The sequence below is a fragment of the Lipotes vexillifer genome, unplaced genomic scaffold (genome assembly GCF_000442215.2).
Source record: "Lipotes vexillifer unplaced genomic scaffold, Lipotes_vexillifer_v1.1 scaffold1691, whole genome shotgun sequence".
Taxonomy (NCBI): domain Eukaryota; kingdom Metazoa; phylum Chordata; class Mammalia; order Artiodactyla; family Lipotidae; genus Lipotes; species Lipotes vexillifer.
The window spans coordinates 428513-439358 of record NW_006789046.1 but is presented as its reverse complement, the minus strand read 5'-3'; the positions used below and the strand labels follow the sequence as shown (position 1 = coordinate 439358).

At 62.8% G+C, this 10846-nt stretch overlaps 2 protein-coding genes across 2 annotated transcripts in view; one reads left to right on the top strand and one right to left on the bottom strand.

Moving 5' to 3' along the window:
* ASPSCR1 (ASPSCR1 tether for SLC2A4, UBX domain containing) overlaps nt 1-6912 on the top strand; it is a 32463-nt gene extending 25551 nt beyond the window's left edge. The window contains exons 9-17 of the mRNA XM_007462382.1: nt 20-101; nt 467-533; nt 979-1041; nt 1601-1653; nt 5041-5092; nt 5333-5402; nt 5478-5653; nt 6078-6223; nt 6808-6912. Coding sequence (XP_007462444.1) covers nt 20-101; nt 467-533; nt 979-1041; nt 1601-1653; nt 5041-5092; nt 5333-5402; nt 5478-5653; nt 6078-6223; nt 6808-6912 — 814 coding nt within the window. The remainder of the gene's footprint in view (nt 1-19; nt 102-466; nt 534-978; nt 1042-1600; nt 1654-5040; nt 5093-5332; nt 5403-5477; nt 5654-6077; nt 6224-6807) is intronic.
* A 598-nt stretch (nt 6913-7510) lies between these two features.
* The window catches only part of CENPX (centromere protein X), a 3611-nt gene continuing 275 nt past the window's right edge, over nt 7511-10846 (bottom strand). The window contains exons 2-5 of the mRNA XM_007462381.1: nt 8260-8311; nt 7997-8050; nt 7609-7697; nt 7511-7525 (exon numbers count right to left, since the gene is read on the bottom strand). Coding sequence (XP_007462443.1) covers nt 7511-7525; nt 7609-7697; nt 7997-8050; nt 8260-8311 — 210 coding nt within the window. The remainder of the gene's footprint in view (nt 7526-7608; nt 7698-7996; nt 8051-8259; nt 8312-10846) is intronic.

The following is a 10846-nucleotide window of genomic DNA, read 5'->3' as shown; positions in this document are numbered from 1 at the left end:
CCCCCCCCCCCCGCCCCAGGAAGCGCCTGGAAGAAGCCCCCTTGGTGACCAAGGCCTTCAGAGAGGCTCAGATGAAGGAGAAGCTGCAGCGCTACCCTAAGGTACCCTGGGGCGGGAGGTGGTCTGCACGTGGCTCTGCGCTGGGGCCTCCCGTGGCTCCTGCAGCCCACAAGCCGCTGGCCATGGTCTCCTGTACTGCAGCCCAGGCCTACACGGCCATGGTTTGCTAATGAGCCAGGCAGCCCCATTCTAAGGTGAAAAACATCAGTGTATTTTCACAAATGCACGTGGGTACTTGACTGGTCCTTGTGTCCAGCCCATGGGGCCAGGAGCGTCAGGGGGCAGCCAAGGTGAGGGGGTGCTGGCCCGGCGTGGCCGGGGGACCTAGCCATCGTGGGCCCAGGGGTGCGGACGCCTGGATTGGACTCCAGCTGTCCTGTTGACAAGCTGGCTTGCCCTGGCCTAGGTGGTCTTGAGGGTCCTGTTTCCTGACCGCTACATCCTGCAGGGCTTCTTCCGCCCCAGCGAGACCGGTGAGCAGCCCCGTCTGGGCGTCCAGGAGGGCGGGGGCGCCCTATGAGCTCTTCCAGCCTCCTTCCCTCTGGGCCATGGGGCAGGCAGCGGGTGCGGGGCTGGGGACCAGCTCACGTTGGAGGCTTGGCAGACCAGCTGGGCAGTACCCGTGGGACTGGGTGGCCCCATGCACCCATCTGTTCTGAGCATGGGTGGGACAGAGGGGCACCCAGAGAAGGGTGGACCCAGGTCTCCCCCACAGCCAGTAGCGGGGTCTTTGGCCTAGGGCTGCAGCTCACCTGGAAGGAAGGCAGCAGTGCCACCAGTTCTGAGTGGGGTTCTTGGTGACCTTGGGGAGCGGGTCTGCACACAGGTTGGACCTGGCTCATCCCATTGCAGAGGGGGCCCAGCCCTGGAGTGGGTCTGAGTGTGGGATCCCTGCTCACCCCTCCCTTCCTCCTGCAGTGGGGGATTTGCGGGACTTCGTGAGGAGCCACCTGGGCAACCCCAAGCTGCCGTTCTACCTGTGTAAGTGCTTTTCTGGGACCTCCTGCTCAGCAGCCCTGGCACCTCCTATTTGGGGCTTGAAGCAGCTTTTCCCACAGAAAAAGCATCGTGGGGGCAGGCAGGTCCTGTGCTGGTGTCCGAGCATGAGTCCGGGACTGGGGAAGTTGGGAAGGGAGGTTGACCCTGCTCAGCGCCCCTGTGCCCTTTGCTTCCCACCTGGCCAGGAGCTGTAGGGGCTGGGGGCACAGGGGTGAGCTGCTGGTTTCCTTTGGAGGGCGTCTGGGTAGTGAAGGGTCAGGCCGCAGGGCTGCACAAGGAACTGTGAAGGGCAGGTGTCCCCTCGCAGGTGAGTCTGCCCGAGGCCCTCTTCCCAGCTTCTTGCTGGGTTTTTGCAGCAGTAGAGTGATGGACAGGGGGATGTGAACTGAGGGGTACTTCAGAAATCCCTCAGCTGAGGCCTATGGCCCAGGCCTCGTGCTCACTCTCAGGCCTGTCCTGGGGCGGGGTGTGCATGGGCAAGGGATGGGGGGGTAATGGGGGGGCGAGGCGTTTCCTGGCGCAGACAACCATCTTTTCGCAGTCATTGCTCCTCCAAAAACCATCCTGGACGACCACACGCTGACCCTCTTTCAGGTACTGCCTGCCTGCCTGGCTGGCTGGTGGGTGCTGCTAGGGCTGGCCCGGGAGGGGCACCTGCCCAGGATGGAGTGTGAGGCCGCAGTCGGGAGTATGATAAGGCCTTTTAGAGGGTGGACTAGGAGGGAGCAGAGTGCCGCTGAAGTCAGTTTTGGGGCTTTCCAGCCTCCTCTGCCTCCTGCCCCGGTGGGGATGGGCCTGCCCGGCTGGCTGCCACTGTCCTGAGCCAGGACTGCCCCTGGGTCTGGATGAGAAGGGGCTGACAGGTGGGGCTGCTTAGGGGAACCCCTTAAGGGCCAAGGGTCAGAGTCCTCGGCTGCAGGTGGCCAGCTGCCCAGATGGGAGGGGCTGCTGCCAGGCCTGCTGCCCTGCCCCTGCCTTTCCCCTGGGCCCTGTTGCCTCCTCTGGGAATGCCGTGGTGGCCCCTCCCTACTAGCTGGAGGCCCCTAGAGCTCCCAGGGTGAGGAGCGTTGATCCGGTGCCCTGCTGGGCCGCAGTCCAGAGCAAGAAGGAATGTCCTGTCCCTTCACCCCAGGAGAGCAGCCCGAGGCCTCCCCAGCCCTCTAGCCTAATGGTTTCCTCTTAAAGTGTCTTCAGATATTTTAATTAGTAACAGAGGCTGGCCTTTGTTAAGTGGCCAGCAGGCCCTGCAGAGGTTTGAGTTGGGGCAAGGGGGTCTGCTTGCTGCTCAGGACTGCCACCGTCATGGGGGGATGGGGCCAGACCAGCAGAGAGGCTGGAAGCCCACCAAGGAAAGGAGTCAAGGTTGGTGGGAGCAGGGTGCTTCCCCTGCTCCCACTCCCCCTTCTCAGCCCCCTTCTACAGCCCCCCGGGAGCCCCAGAGGCACTGGGCCTCCTTCCTCTATCCCCACCCGCTCTCCCTCCCTCCCTCCCCACTCTCCCTCGCTGGCCAGCCTGTTGATAAACATTGAATTTGGAAGATGCTTTGGGATGGAGAGGGGCCAGCGTCCAGGCACCCCCCTCCAATTAGGAACCCTGGGGTGCTGCCTGTCCCGCCCACGTGGCCTGATTCCTGGTGACACTCTGCCCCCGCTACCAGCAGCCGTCTCCTTTCATCCGTCAGCTCGCCCTGGAGCCGTGGGGCCTCTGCTCGGAGTGGCGTCCCTGCCTGCCTGCGATCAGAGAGCTGGCAGGGCTCAGGGAAGGAAGGCTTCCTCCCTCCTGCGGGTGAGCAGGCGCGGGCGCAGAAGCTGCTGGCTTTCATGTCCCTGGCAGGGCCGCGTTCTGGCTGCCGGCTGCCCTGGAGGCTGCCCGGGGGCTGGTCCTGTGCCCCAGAAAGTGACAGCTCAGGGTGGATGTGGGGGATGGCAGCCCAGTGCCCTTTTTGGCCACTGGATCAGGAGAGTGACTATTCGTTGGGAGAGGCCAAAGGGTGAGGCCAAGGATGGGAGGATGCAGAGGACCCAGTCCGTGGACACAAAGGTCCCCAACGCCCCACGTCATAGCTGCTTCCTGGGACTGAGCCCCCTTAGTGCTGGTGCTGCCCCAAGCCTCAAGGAGCTCACTCGGCTCCCGTCTCAGCCACCGCCACCACTGCCTCGCTCAGAGCCCATCCATCACCCTTACTGATGCTCTTAGTGGGCCGTGAAGACCACCACGATCCATGTAGACCTCATCAGCCTGAGCAGAGGGGTACATCCCCCCTTCCTGGCAATCATGGTGGGCTTCTGTGCTGTCCACTCACCCCTTTTCCAATGGGATTCCCTGAGACACAAGCTGGCAGGTAGGGGGCTTCCAGCAGGTGCCGAGGAAAGGCAGGGAGGCCAGGTTCAAGAGGAGCTGCCTTGAGGGGCCCAAATGGGTCCTTCAAGACTTCAAGCTCTGCAGCCCCCAGACGGCCCAGCTGGGTGGGTGGCCCCAGTGCCTGGCGGGTTGGCCGGGTCAGGGTCTGGCTTCACTGCGCTACCCTAGAAAGGTTGAGGCACTGTCCTACCTGTGTTTCTCCCCCCACCCCACCCCCAGCTTCCGGTGCCTCCAGGGCCCTGGGGCTGCCCTCCACCCTGCAGCCCATCTCTCCGAACCAGGCTGTGATCCCAGGCATCACAGTGGGTTTCAGAGCGTTCACAGCCCTTCTCTGTCCCCCGGCTTCAACTGCAATCTCAGCGTTCCTAGGCCTGGCCTTTGAAGCTTTCTCTTATTAATACTCCCCGCCCAGACACCAAGAGCTCAGAGCTGGGCAGAGAGAATGCGCTCAGCTGGCAGCAGCAGCCCTTCCACCAGGGCTAAGGACACAGAGCCTTGGGCCGTGGCCTCTCTGCTGCCTCAGGCCAGCTTTGGGACTTACAGCCATGGTCCTCCTCGGGTGCAGAGGCGGGAATGGAGGCAGGTTGTGACACTGGAGGGCTTCGGGATTCTCTGCAACAGCCCTGACTCTGCACCACAGTCCAGCCCCCTACCTGGGAGGCCTCCGGGGGTGTTTCGGGGGCCATGTGATGTGTCCTTGTCCCACACCTGTGCAGGTGGAGCCAGTCCTGAGCAGAAATCTTGTACCACCACCCCCATGGACAGGCTTCCAGGAAGGGTGTGGAGACCCCAGTGCAACACCCACCCTGCAGGACAGGCTTGACGCTGGCACTGGCTTTTCCTTATCAAGCGAGACCCAGTGCCAAGTCAGGGAACCCACCTGTGGGCTTTTGGGTCAAGGCAGTAGGCCTGGAGGCACCTCTCAGCCTGGGACTCCCAAAGCAGCTTGGCTCCCAGAGCCCCCCCCCCCACCTTCCCCTTGTGCCGGGGCCCACTGTGGGTCCCTCCCCTGCTGCTCCTGTCTTCAGTCTAGCTGTTCCCAGTGCATCTGGGCTCATATGTCAGTCCCTACGGAGTGCCCCCGACTCCCACACTCTCTGTTCTTTGGGCAGCACAGGTGAGGGAGGGGAGTGGGGGTCATGGCAGGCTGTGCCCCGTGCCCCCACCCATGCAGTTCTGTGTGAGTCTGCATCTCCTCTGACCTGTTGACCTCCTGCAGTCTCTGCTGAGGGCGGGGGCTTCCAAGCTTAGTTCCCACCTTCAGAATGTCAACTGTTTACCCTGGGAACTGGGCAGGAAGGGGAGGTAGTTAAAAATGCCAGAGCACACACGCCACGAGAACTTCCTGTCCAGCTGGTGCTTGGGGCTGGCCCTAGGATTCTATGGTCTGATGCCCTGGCCTGGCTTGCACTGGGGTTGGTGCCAGAGGAGGAATAGGTGAAGCTGGGCAGCGGACTGTGCGGTGGGAGGGGCCTGGTAGGGCCGTAGCCCTCCTCAGCGGAGCCCTGGGCCTTATGGGTGCAGCACCCAGGAGGCCAGCATGGAAGTGCAGTGCAGCCCTCTCTGCCATCCTCCACGGTGCCCACTTGGTCCCTGAGCTCTCCTCTGCCCTCCCTGCAGGCAAACCTCTTCCCTGCTGCCCTTGTGCACTTTGGACCTGAGGAGCCAACAGGTGGGTGGGGCCCCTCTCTGCCCACTGCTGCTGACCAGCCCCAGGCCGCCGTGCATCCCAGCTCATCAGACGCCCCAGAGCAGGGGACTTCAGGTCTGGGAGGGAGACCTGTGGCCCTGATACCCCCATACCCTTCACCTGGGGGCTTCAGGCTGGGTCACGCCCCCTCCCAGAGCAGAGCAGCAGTAGGCAGGGGCACCCCCTTCTCTGTGGCCTGAGGGTAGGATGGGCCTCCTGCAGGCATCTACCTGGAGCCCACGCTGCTGGAACACACCGTTTCCCCGTCTGCAGCTGACGTGCTGGTGGCCAGGTGAGTGTCCACAGAGGCTGGGGAGAGCCCACTGCCACAGTGCCCACCATCTGGCACCTCGGCCCTCGTTCTCAGGTCCATGTCCAGGGCCGCTGGAACCCCACTCCCGCCACCAGCCCCTGACCCTGCGCCCGTTGAGTTGGAGCCAACTGCCGAAGAAGGGGCAGTGGGCCCCCCTGAGCCCAGCCCTGGGACGGCCCAGCCAGTGAAGAGGGGCCTGGGCAAGGTGCCCAAGTGGCTGAAGCTGCCAGGTACTATGGGGGGTGGCCGGGCAGGGAGGGGCTGCTGGGCGGGACCCCAGGGCCCAGAGGTCATCCCATGTGTTTGCGCTGCAGCCAGCAAGAGGTGAGAGCCACCAGCCCAGAGGTGCCAGTCTGCCAGCCACAGGACCCCTGCCCACCCTGAGCGGGAATAAACATGCAAGCCTCTCTTGAGACCCTCCTGTCGTCCTTTCCAGGGCGTGGGCCCTCGGTCCTCTGACCCACTGCCCTCCTCCTGCTGCTGCCCCTGCACCGAGTTCCCAGCAGCGGGCCTCCAGCCTGGCTGGACGGTGATGTGGGCCTGGAAGGCTGCTTGCTGGGGCTTGTTCTCGTTAACGAGGGCACAGGTGTCTTCCCTGAACCGCCTGCCCCTTGGTTTTTACTTCACTGACGTTGTTCGTGACTCCTCCTCTAGGGAGGACACGAGTTCAGAGAGAAGGACCTCCAGGCATCGCCTGCCTGGCTGCATCTCAGGCTGGGCCCCCAGCCCTTGGCAGGAGAGGGGCGGACGCAGCCCCCACCCTGCGGTGGGACCGGGCAGGGCTGGCCTGGGGTTTCCCGGTGCCCCGCCCGCCCCACCATCTGAGCGCACTTCAAAGTGGCTGTGGGGCACAGGCTCTGGCACTTGTCGCCAGTCTCTCCCCTCAGGTCTAATGACTTCCACATGCGCCCAGAGCTTTGAAGCCCTGAGACTCCCTGCAGGAGGCGGGGAGAGGGAAGTGGAGGGCAGAGGCGGGGAACGGGTGCAAGAAGGGGCCAGCGGGGCTAAACTAGGGAGGGAGGGCTGGCCCCCCACCCATGCCATCCTTGGGCATGGGGGTGGGGTTTCTGGGTGCCTGTGGCAGCAGGGGCAGATGTTCCTCCCGAGCGGACTAGGTCCTCCAGCTCTGTGAGAGTCCTGACCCCATGGTCACTGGGCCCAGGGCCCTCTGGGTGTTTCTGTCCTGGGCTGATGAGTCCCAGCAGCTTTCAGAACTGATGGGAGGTGGGTACTGTGTTGGGGGCGGAGGGTAGCTGGGCCCCAGAGGGCAGCCAGGCCTCCCGACTGGGCTTCTAGCAGTTCCCAAGCAGCTCTGAGCTGCCTGGCCCTGTGGCCCTGGGACCGGTGGTCCTTCCCGCTGGCGTGACTCCCCCTGCCCCACCAGCACCCCTGCCGGGCCGGTGGCACACCACACGGCAGCCCTGTGGCAGAGGCACCGTCCCAGGCGAGCAGCCACACGTGCGAGGGCTCCGATTTCACAGCCTCTTGAGCCTGGCCCACAGCAGGGCACTCACACATGCTGTTTGTTATTCTGTCCTCTCCCAGCTTTGAAGCAACTTGACTGGGTGATGAATGGCAACAGGAGGCTGTGTCTGGGGAGGTGGCTCTGATTTACTGACACTGCTTTGTGAGCAAATACATAGCTCAGGCAAGCGTCTCTTGAGGGGAATGTCAGGTGGCTAGAAGGTGACACACAGGCTTTGATGCCGGTGGCAGAACCACACCGTTCTGCTTGTTTGCGGAGGACACACAGGCTACCTGCTCAGGCGGGCGGCTCTCCCGCACCTGCTTCCCAGTGACCAAGTGCTTCTCCCACACCGGTGGGTGCTTGGCTGTCCTGAGGGCAGGGGGCATGAGGGGAGGGTACTAACCCAGGTGCCAGGACCCTCATCCTGTCAGTGACCCCTCTATCTGCTGCATCCCGGCCATCAGCAGCAGGCAGAGGGGACGACGGGGAAGGGAGTGGTGGTTTGCTGGCACCTGGCCAATCCTGGGAGCTGGAGAACCTTGGGGGATCAGCAGCTCCTGTCCTGTCTGAAGCCAGAGGCTGTGACTTGGACTGGTGGCCACAGTGAGGGTGGAAACCCCTAGAAGTCCAGAAGCTGTGGGGGAGAGGAGCGCTCAGAGCCTCGTGGGTGTAGCCACACCCCCCACCCCCAGGCCCTGTTCCTGGAGGCGCACCTACCAGCTGAGGCAGCACCTTCTCCAGCTGCTCCACGTCCACTTGGGCCAGGTCCTCTGCCTGGGCCTGCCGGACGCTGCGGATGGCCGCTTCTGCCGTGATGCAGGAGGGAAGTGAGGCAGAGAAGGCCTGGGGGGCCTTGAACCCTAAACCCCGTGGGCCTCAGCCCTGGCTGCTGGCTCACCCCCGTGCCAGCCAACAGCTCAGAAGGCTGAGGTTGGGGCCTCTGAAACACGGAGCTTTTCAGGGATAGGGAGCTTAGGTGCTTGGGGAGAAACAGGAAAAATATGTCTTGCTTACCCCACTGAAAAATAAAATGCAAAGGGGTCGTGAATGGTCTGGATGGGCCTGGGTGGGATACTAGAGAACACTGCTGGGTCCCTCTGCTCACCCACAACGAAGATCTTGAGCAGCTCGGCCATAAGCTGCAGCGCGTCCCCGCTGACTGCAAGGTGAAGGGAGGTTACAGACACACCCTCTCCCTGCCGCCCCACTCTGCCCGCACTGCTTCTGACCTCACACTCTTGCCGGTGACCTCAGCCCTCCGTCTGGCCCAGCCCTCCCTGAGGCTCTGGCTCCTGCAGAGGTGCAGTGCAGAGTCCCGGGTGCCCAGCAGTCCCCGGCCACCGCCCCCACCCCCACCCCTTCACACACCTTTGGTCTTGTCGTCTTTAAAATGCAAGTGCAGCAGCTTGCTCACCAGCTCCTGAGGGATGGAGGGGGCGTCAGTGAGCCACCGCCCCCGCCCCTCTGCTGCAGACCCCTTAGGCATTTAGTTCTGGATGGGATGGGGTTGTAATTTCTGGCTGGAAATGCTGTCTGTGGGGCTCTCCCAGGGTGGGGGGATGAGGCAGTGGGGAGAAACCTCCTTGTGAGTGCCTCCAGGAGGGCCAGAAATTAGATGCAAGTGGCAGACCGGTGGGAGCAGCCCAGGTGCCTGCCTGCCGCTCTCTGGGGCTCCAGTCCTCATGGTATCCAGAGCAGTCCTCTGCTCCTGCCCCCAGGGACGAGGTGCTTTCCCCACACTGGGCCCCTTTACAGGCCTGTCCACACCACCAATGCCGCCCAGCTTTGCCAGACCTTGCTCTGGGCACTGGGTCAGCTCCATCCCAGGTCCCTCCCTGGAGCCTACGACACAACACGTGGAAAGGGATCTTCTTGTAATGGGGAAGGGCACTGTGGGAACCGCAGAGCTGGGGAGGGGCCAGGCTCCTCGGTCAGTGGGCAGTCAAGGTAGGGGACAGGGCCCAGACTATCTGCAGGACTTCCTGACCAATGAGGATGGGACAAGGGCGGGTCCAGGCCAAGACTCCTCAAGGGAGAGGCTTGAGCCCCAAAGTATGGCACCACTAAGCGGAGATAGATTCTGGGGATCAGCATCTGAGGAGCTCAGCTTGGAACATGTTGCATGAGGGACACACGTGAGGTGCCCGAGCAGAGCAGCCAGTGGGCGGCTGGAACTCAGAGATGGTTGAAGCTGGCAATGAGGATCTGGGAGGTGGCAGCACGTGGGTGGACCAAGGGAGGTTGCTGAGGGCAGGGACCAGCCAGAAGAGGCTGCGAATGAGGAGCCAGCAGAGCACCAGGGGAGGCGGGAGGACAGCAGCAGTGGGTGCCCAGGAGAAACTGGGTGTCGTGCAGGGAAGGTGAGCTGGGGACCCACCAGGTCTCTAGCCTTAGCCACGGAGATGGCACTGCCTCACTCAGTGCAGCTCAACAAAGCTGGAGAGCAGAGTGGAGGGAGCGGACCCTGACGAAGCCCTGGCTCAGGGGGGTAAGAGCTCGCCACCAGTCACTTGGGGCAGCACCAAAGAAGCAGCCTCATCCTCCCAGCAGTGACCACGTGAGCTTGGCGCCACCTGCTGGCCCTTCTTGCTGTGTACCTGAAAGGTACCAGGAAAGGCACAGAAGGCTCTACTGCTCCGCCAGCTCCCAGACCCCGGGGAAGAGCTAAATCAGCCAGGCTGCTGCTGGGGGGGCAGCTGCATGGGGTTGCCGTGATAACTAAAGTAGTCAGCACCAGCTGGGAGCAGAGGTTCCCTAAACTTGCAGAGGGTAGGATGGGACCTGGGACGTGGTCAGCCTTTGCCCCACTGTGTGGAGGCACCACGACCCCTCCCCCTCCCCGGGGACAGCCCTGCTCATGGGTAATGACCATAACTCCAGCTCTGGCCAGAGCACTCTGAGGGCGAGGACTCCAGAGCTGCCCAGGACCGCATGAAGGAGGCCCAGCCCAGTGCTCCCCTATGCAGCTATTACAGTGGAGAGTTCCTACAATCCCCTGCCTCGGTGGTTTTCTCTTTGACACCATTTACCCCTTGTAGGCCAAGGCAGAGTGACGATTCTGGGTGATAAAGAACACCCACTGGGGACTGGCTGGACAAATACTCATGAGGGACTGAGACTCTCCCTCCTGCCCACAAAGGCCTGATATCAAGGGCTCAATGTCACCTAACCTTAAGGCAGAACAACAATGTGAGACTCAGACCACTTACAGCCTGCGGGGTGTGGGAGGCAGCTGACCTCACTACCCACCCACCCAGCGCCCCATTCGCCAGGTGCAGAGCAAAGGGGCTGACTCTGGAGGCAAATGGCCTGGGTTTGACCCTAGTTCTGCCTGTTTCCCGCTGGCAAGTGGGGGTAGTACCAGTACCCATCTCCTATGGTGTTGAGCATTACACGGCTAATCCATTTCAAGTGCATGTAACAGTGCCTGACTGCTGGGTGTGCTGCTAAGAAAAGCACTTGTAGAGCCACGTACACACCAGGCAACGGAGCCAGCCTGGCTCAAGTGAGACGCAAAGCAGAGGGCTGACGTGATAGGGAACAGGCCAAAAGGAAGCTTTAGAATACGCAGGCGCCGAGACTACCCGCGAGCTGGGCCGCACTGTGCTCTATGCTAAACTCTTTAGGGTGAGTCCTGCGGATCCCGGAGCCGCAGGGCGGGAGCCCAGGCTCCTCTCTGAGCCTCCCTTCATTTGTGCTGGCACTTACCCCTGCCCGATTTCTGCAGACCCTCTCCCTCTTGCCGCAGACCAGGCTGCCTACCCAACCTTCCGCTACCCGGCCGCGGGATCCCATCCACGGAGGACGAAAGGTGTGCAGGACGAGAGTCATTGCCAGATTCTGGGCTCACCCTATAAGCCACCCGACGGCAGCGCGGGGGCTGGCTCGGGATCCGCACGTGGGTCACTCAGGGGACCGGGCCGCAGCGTCCCCGCCGGACCCGCGCGTGGCCCCC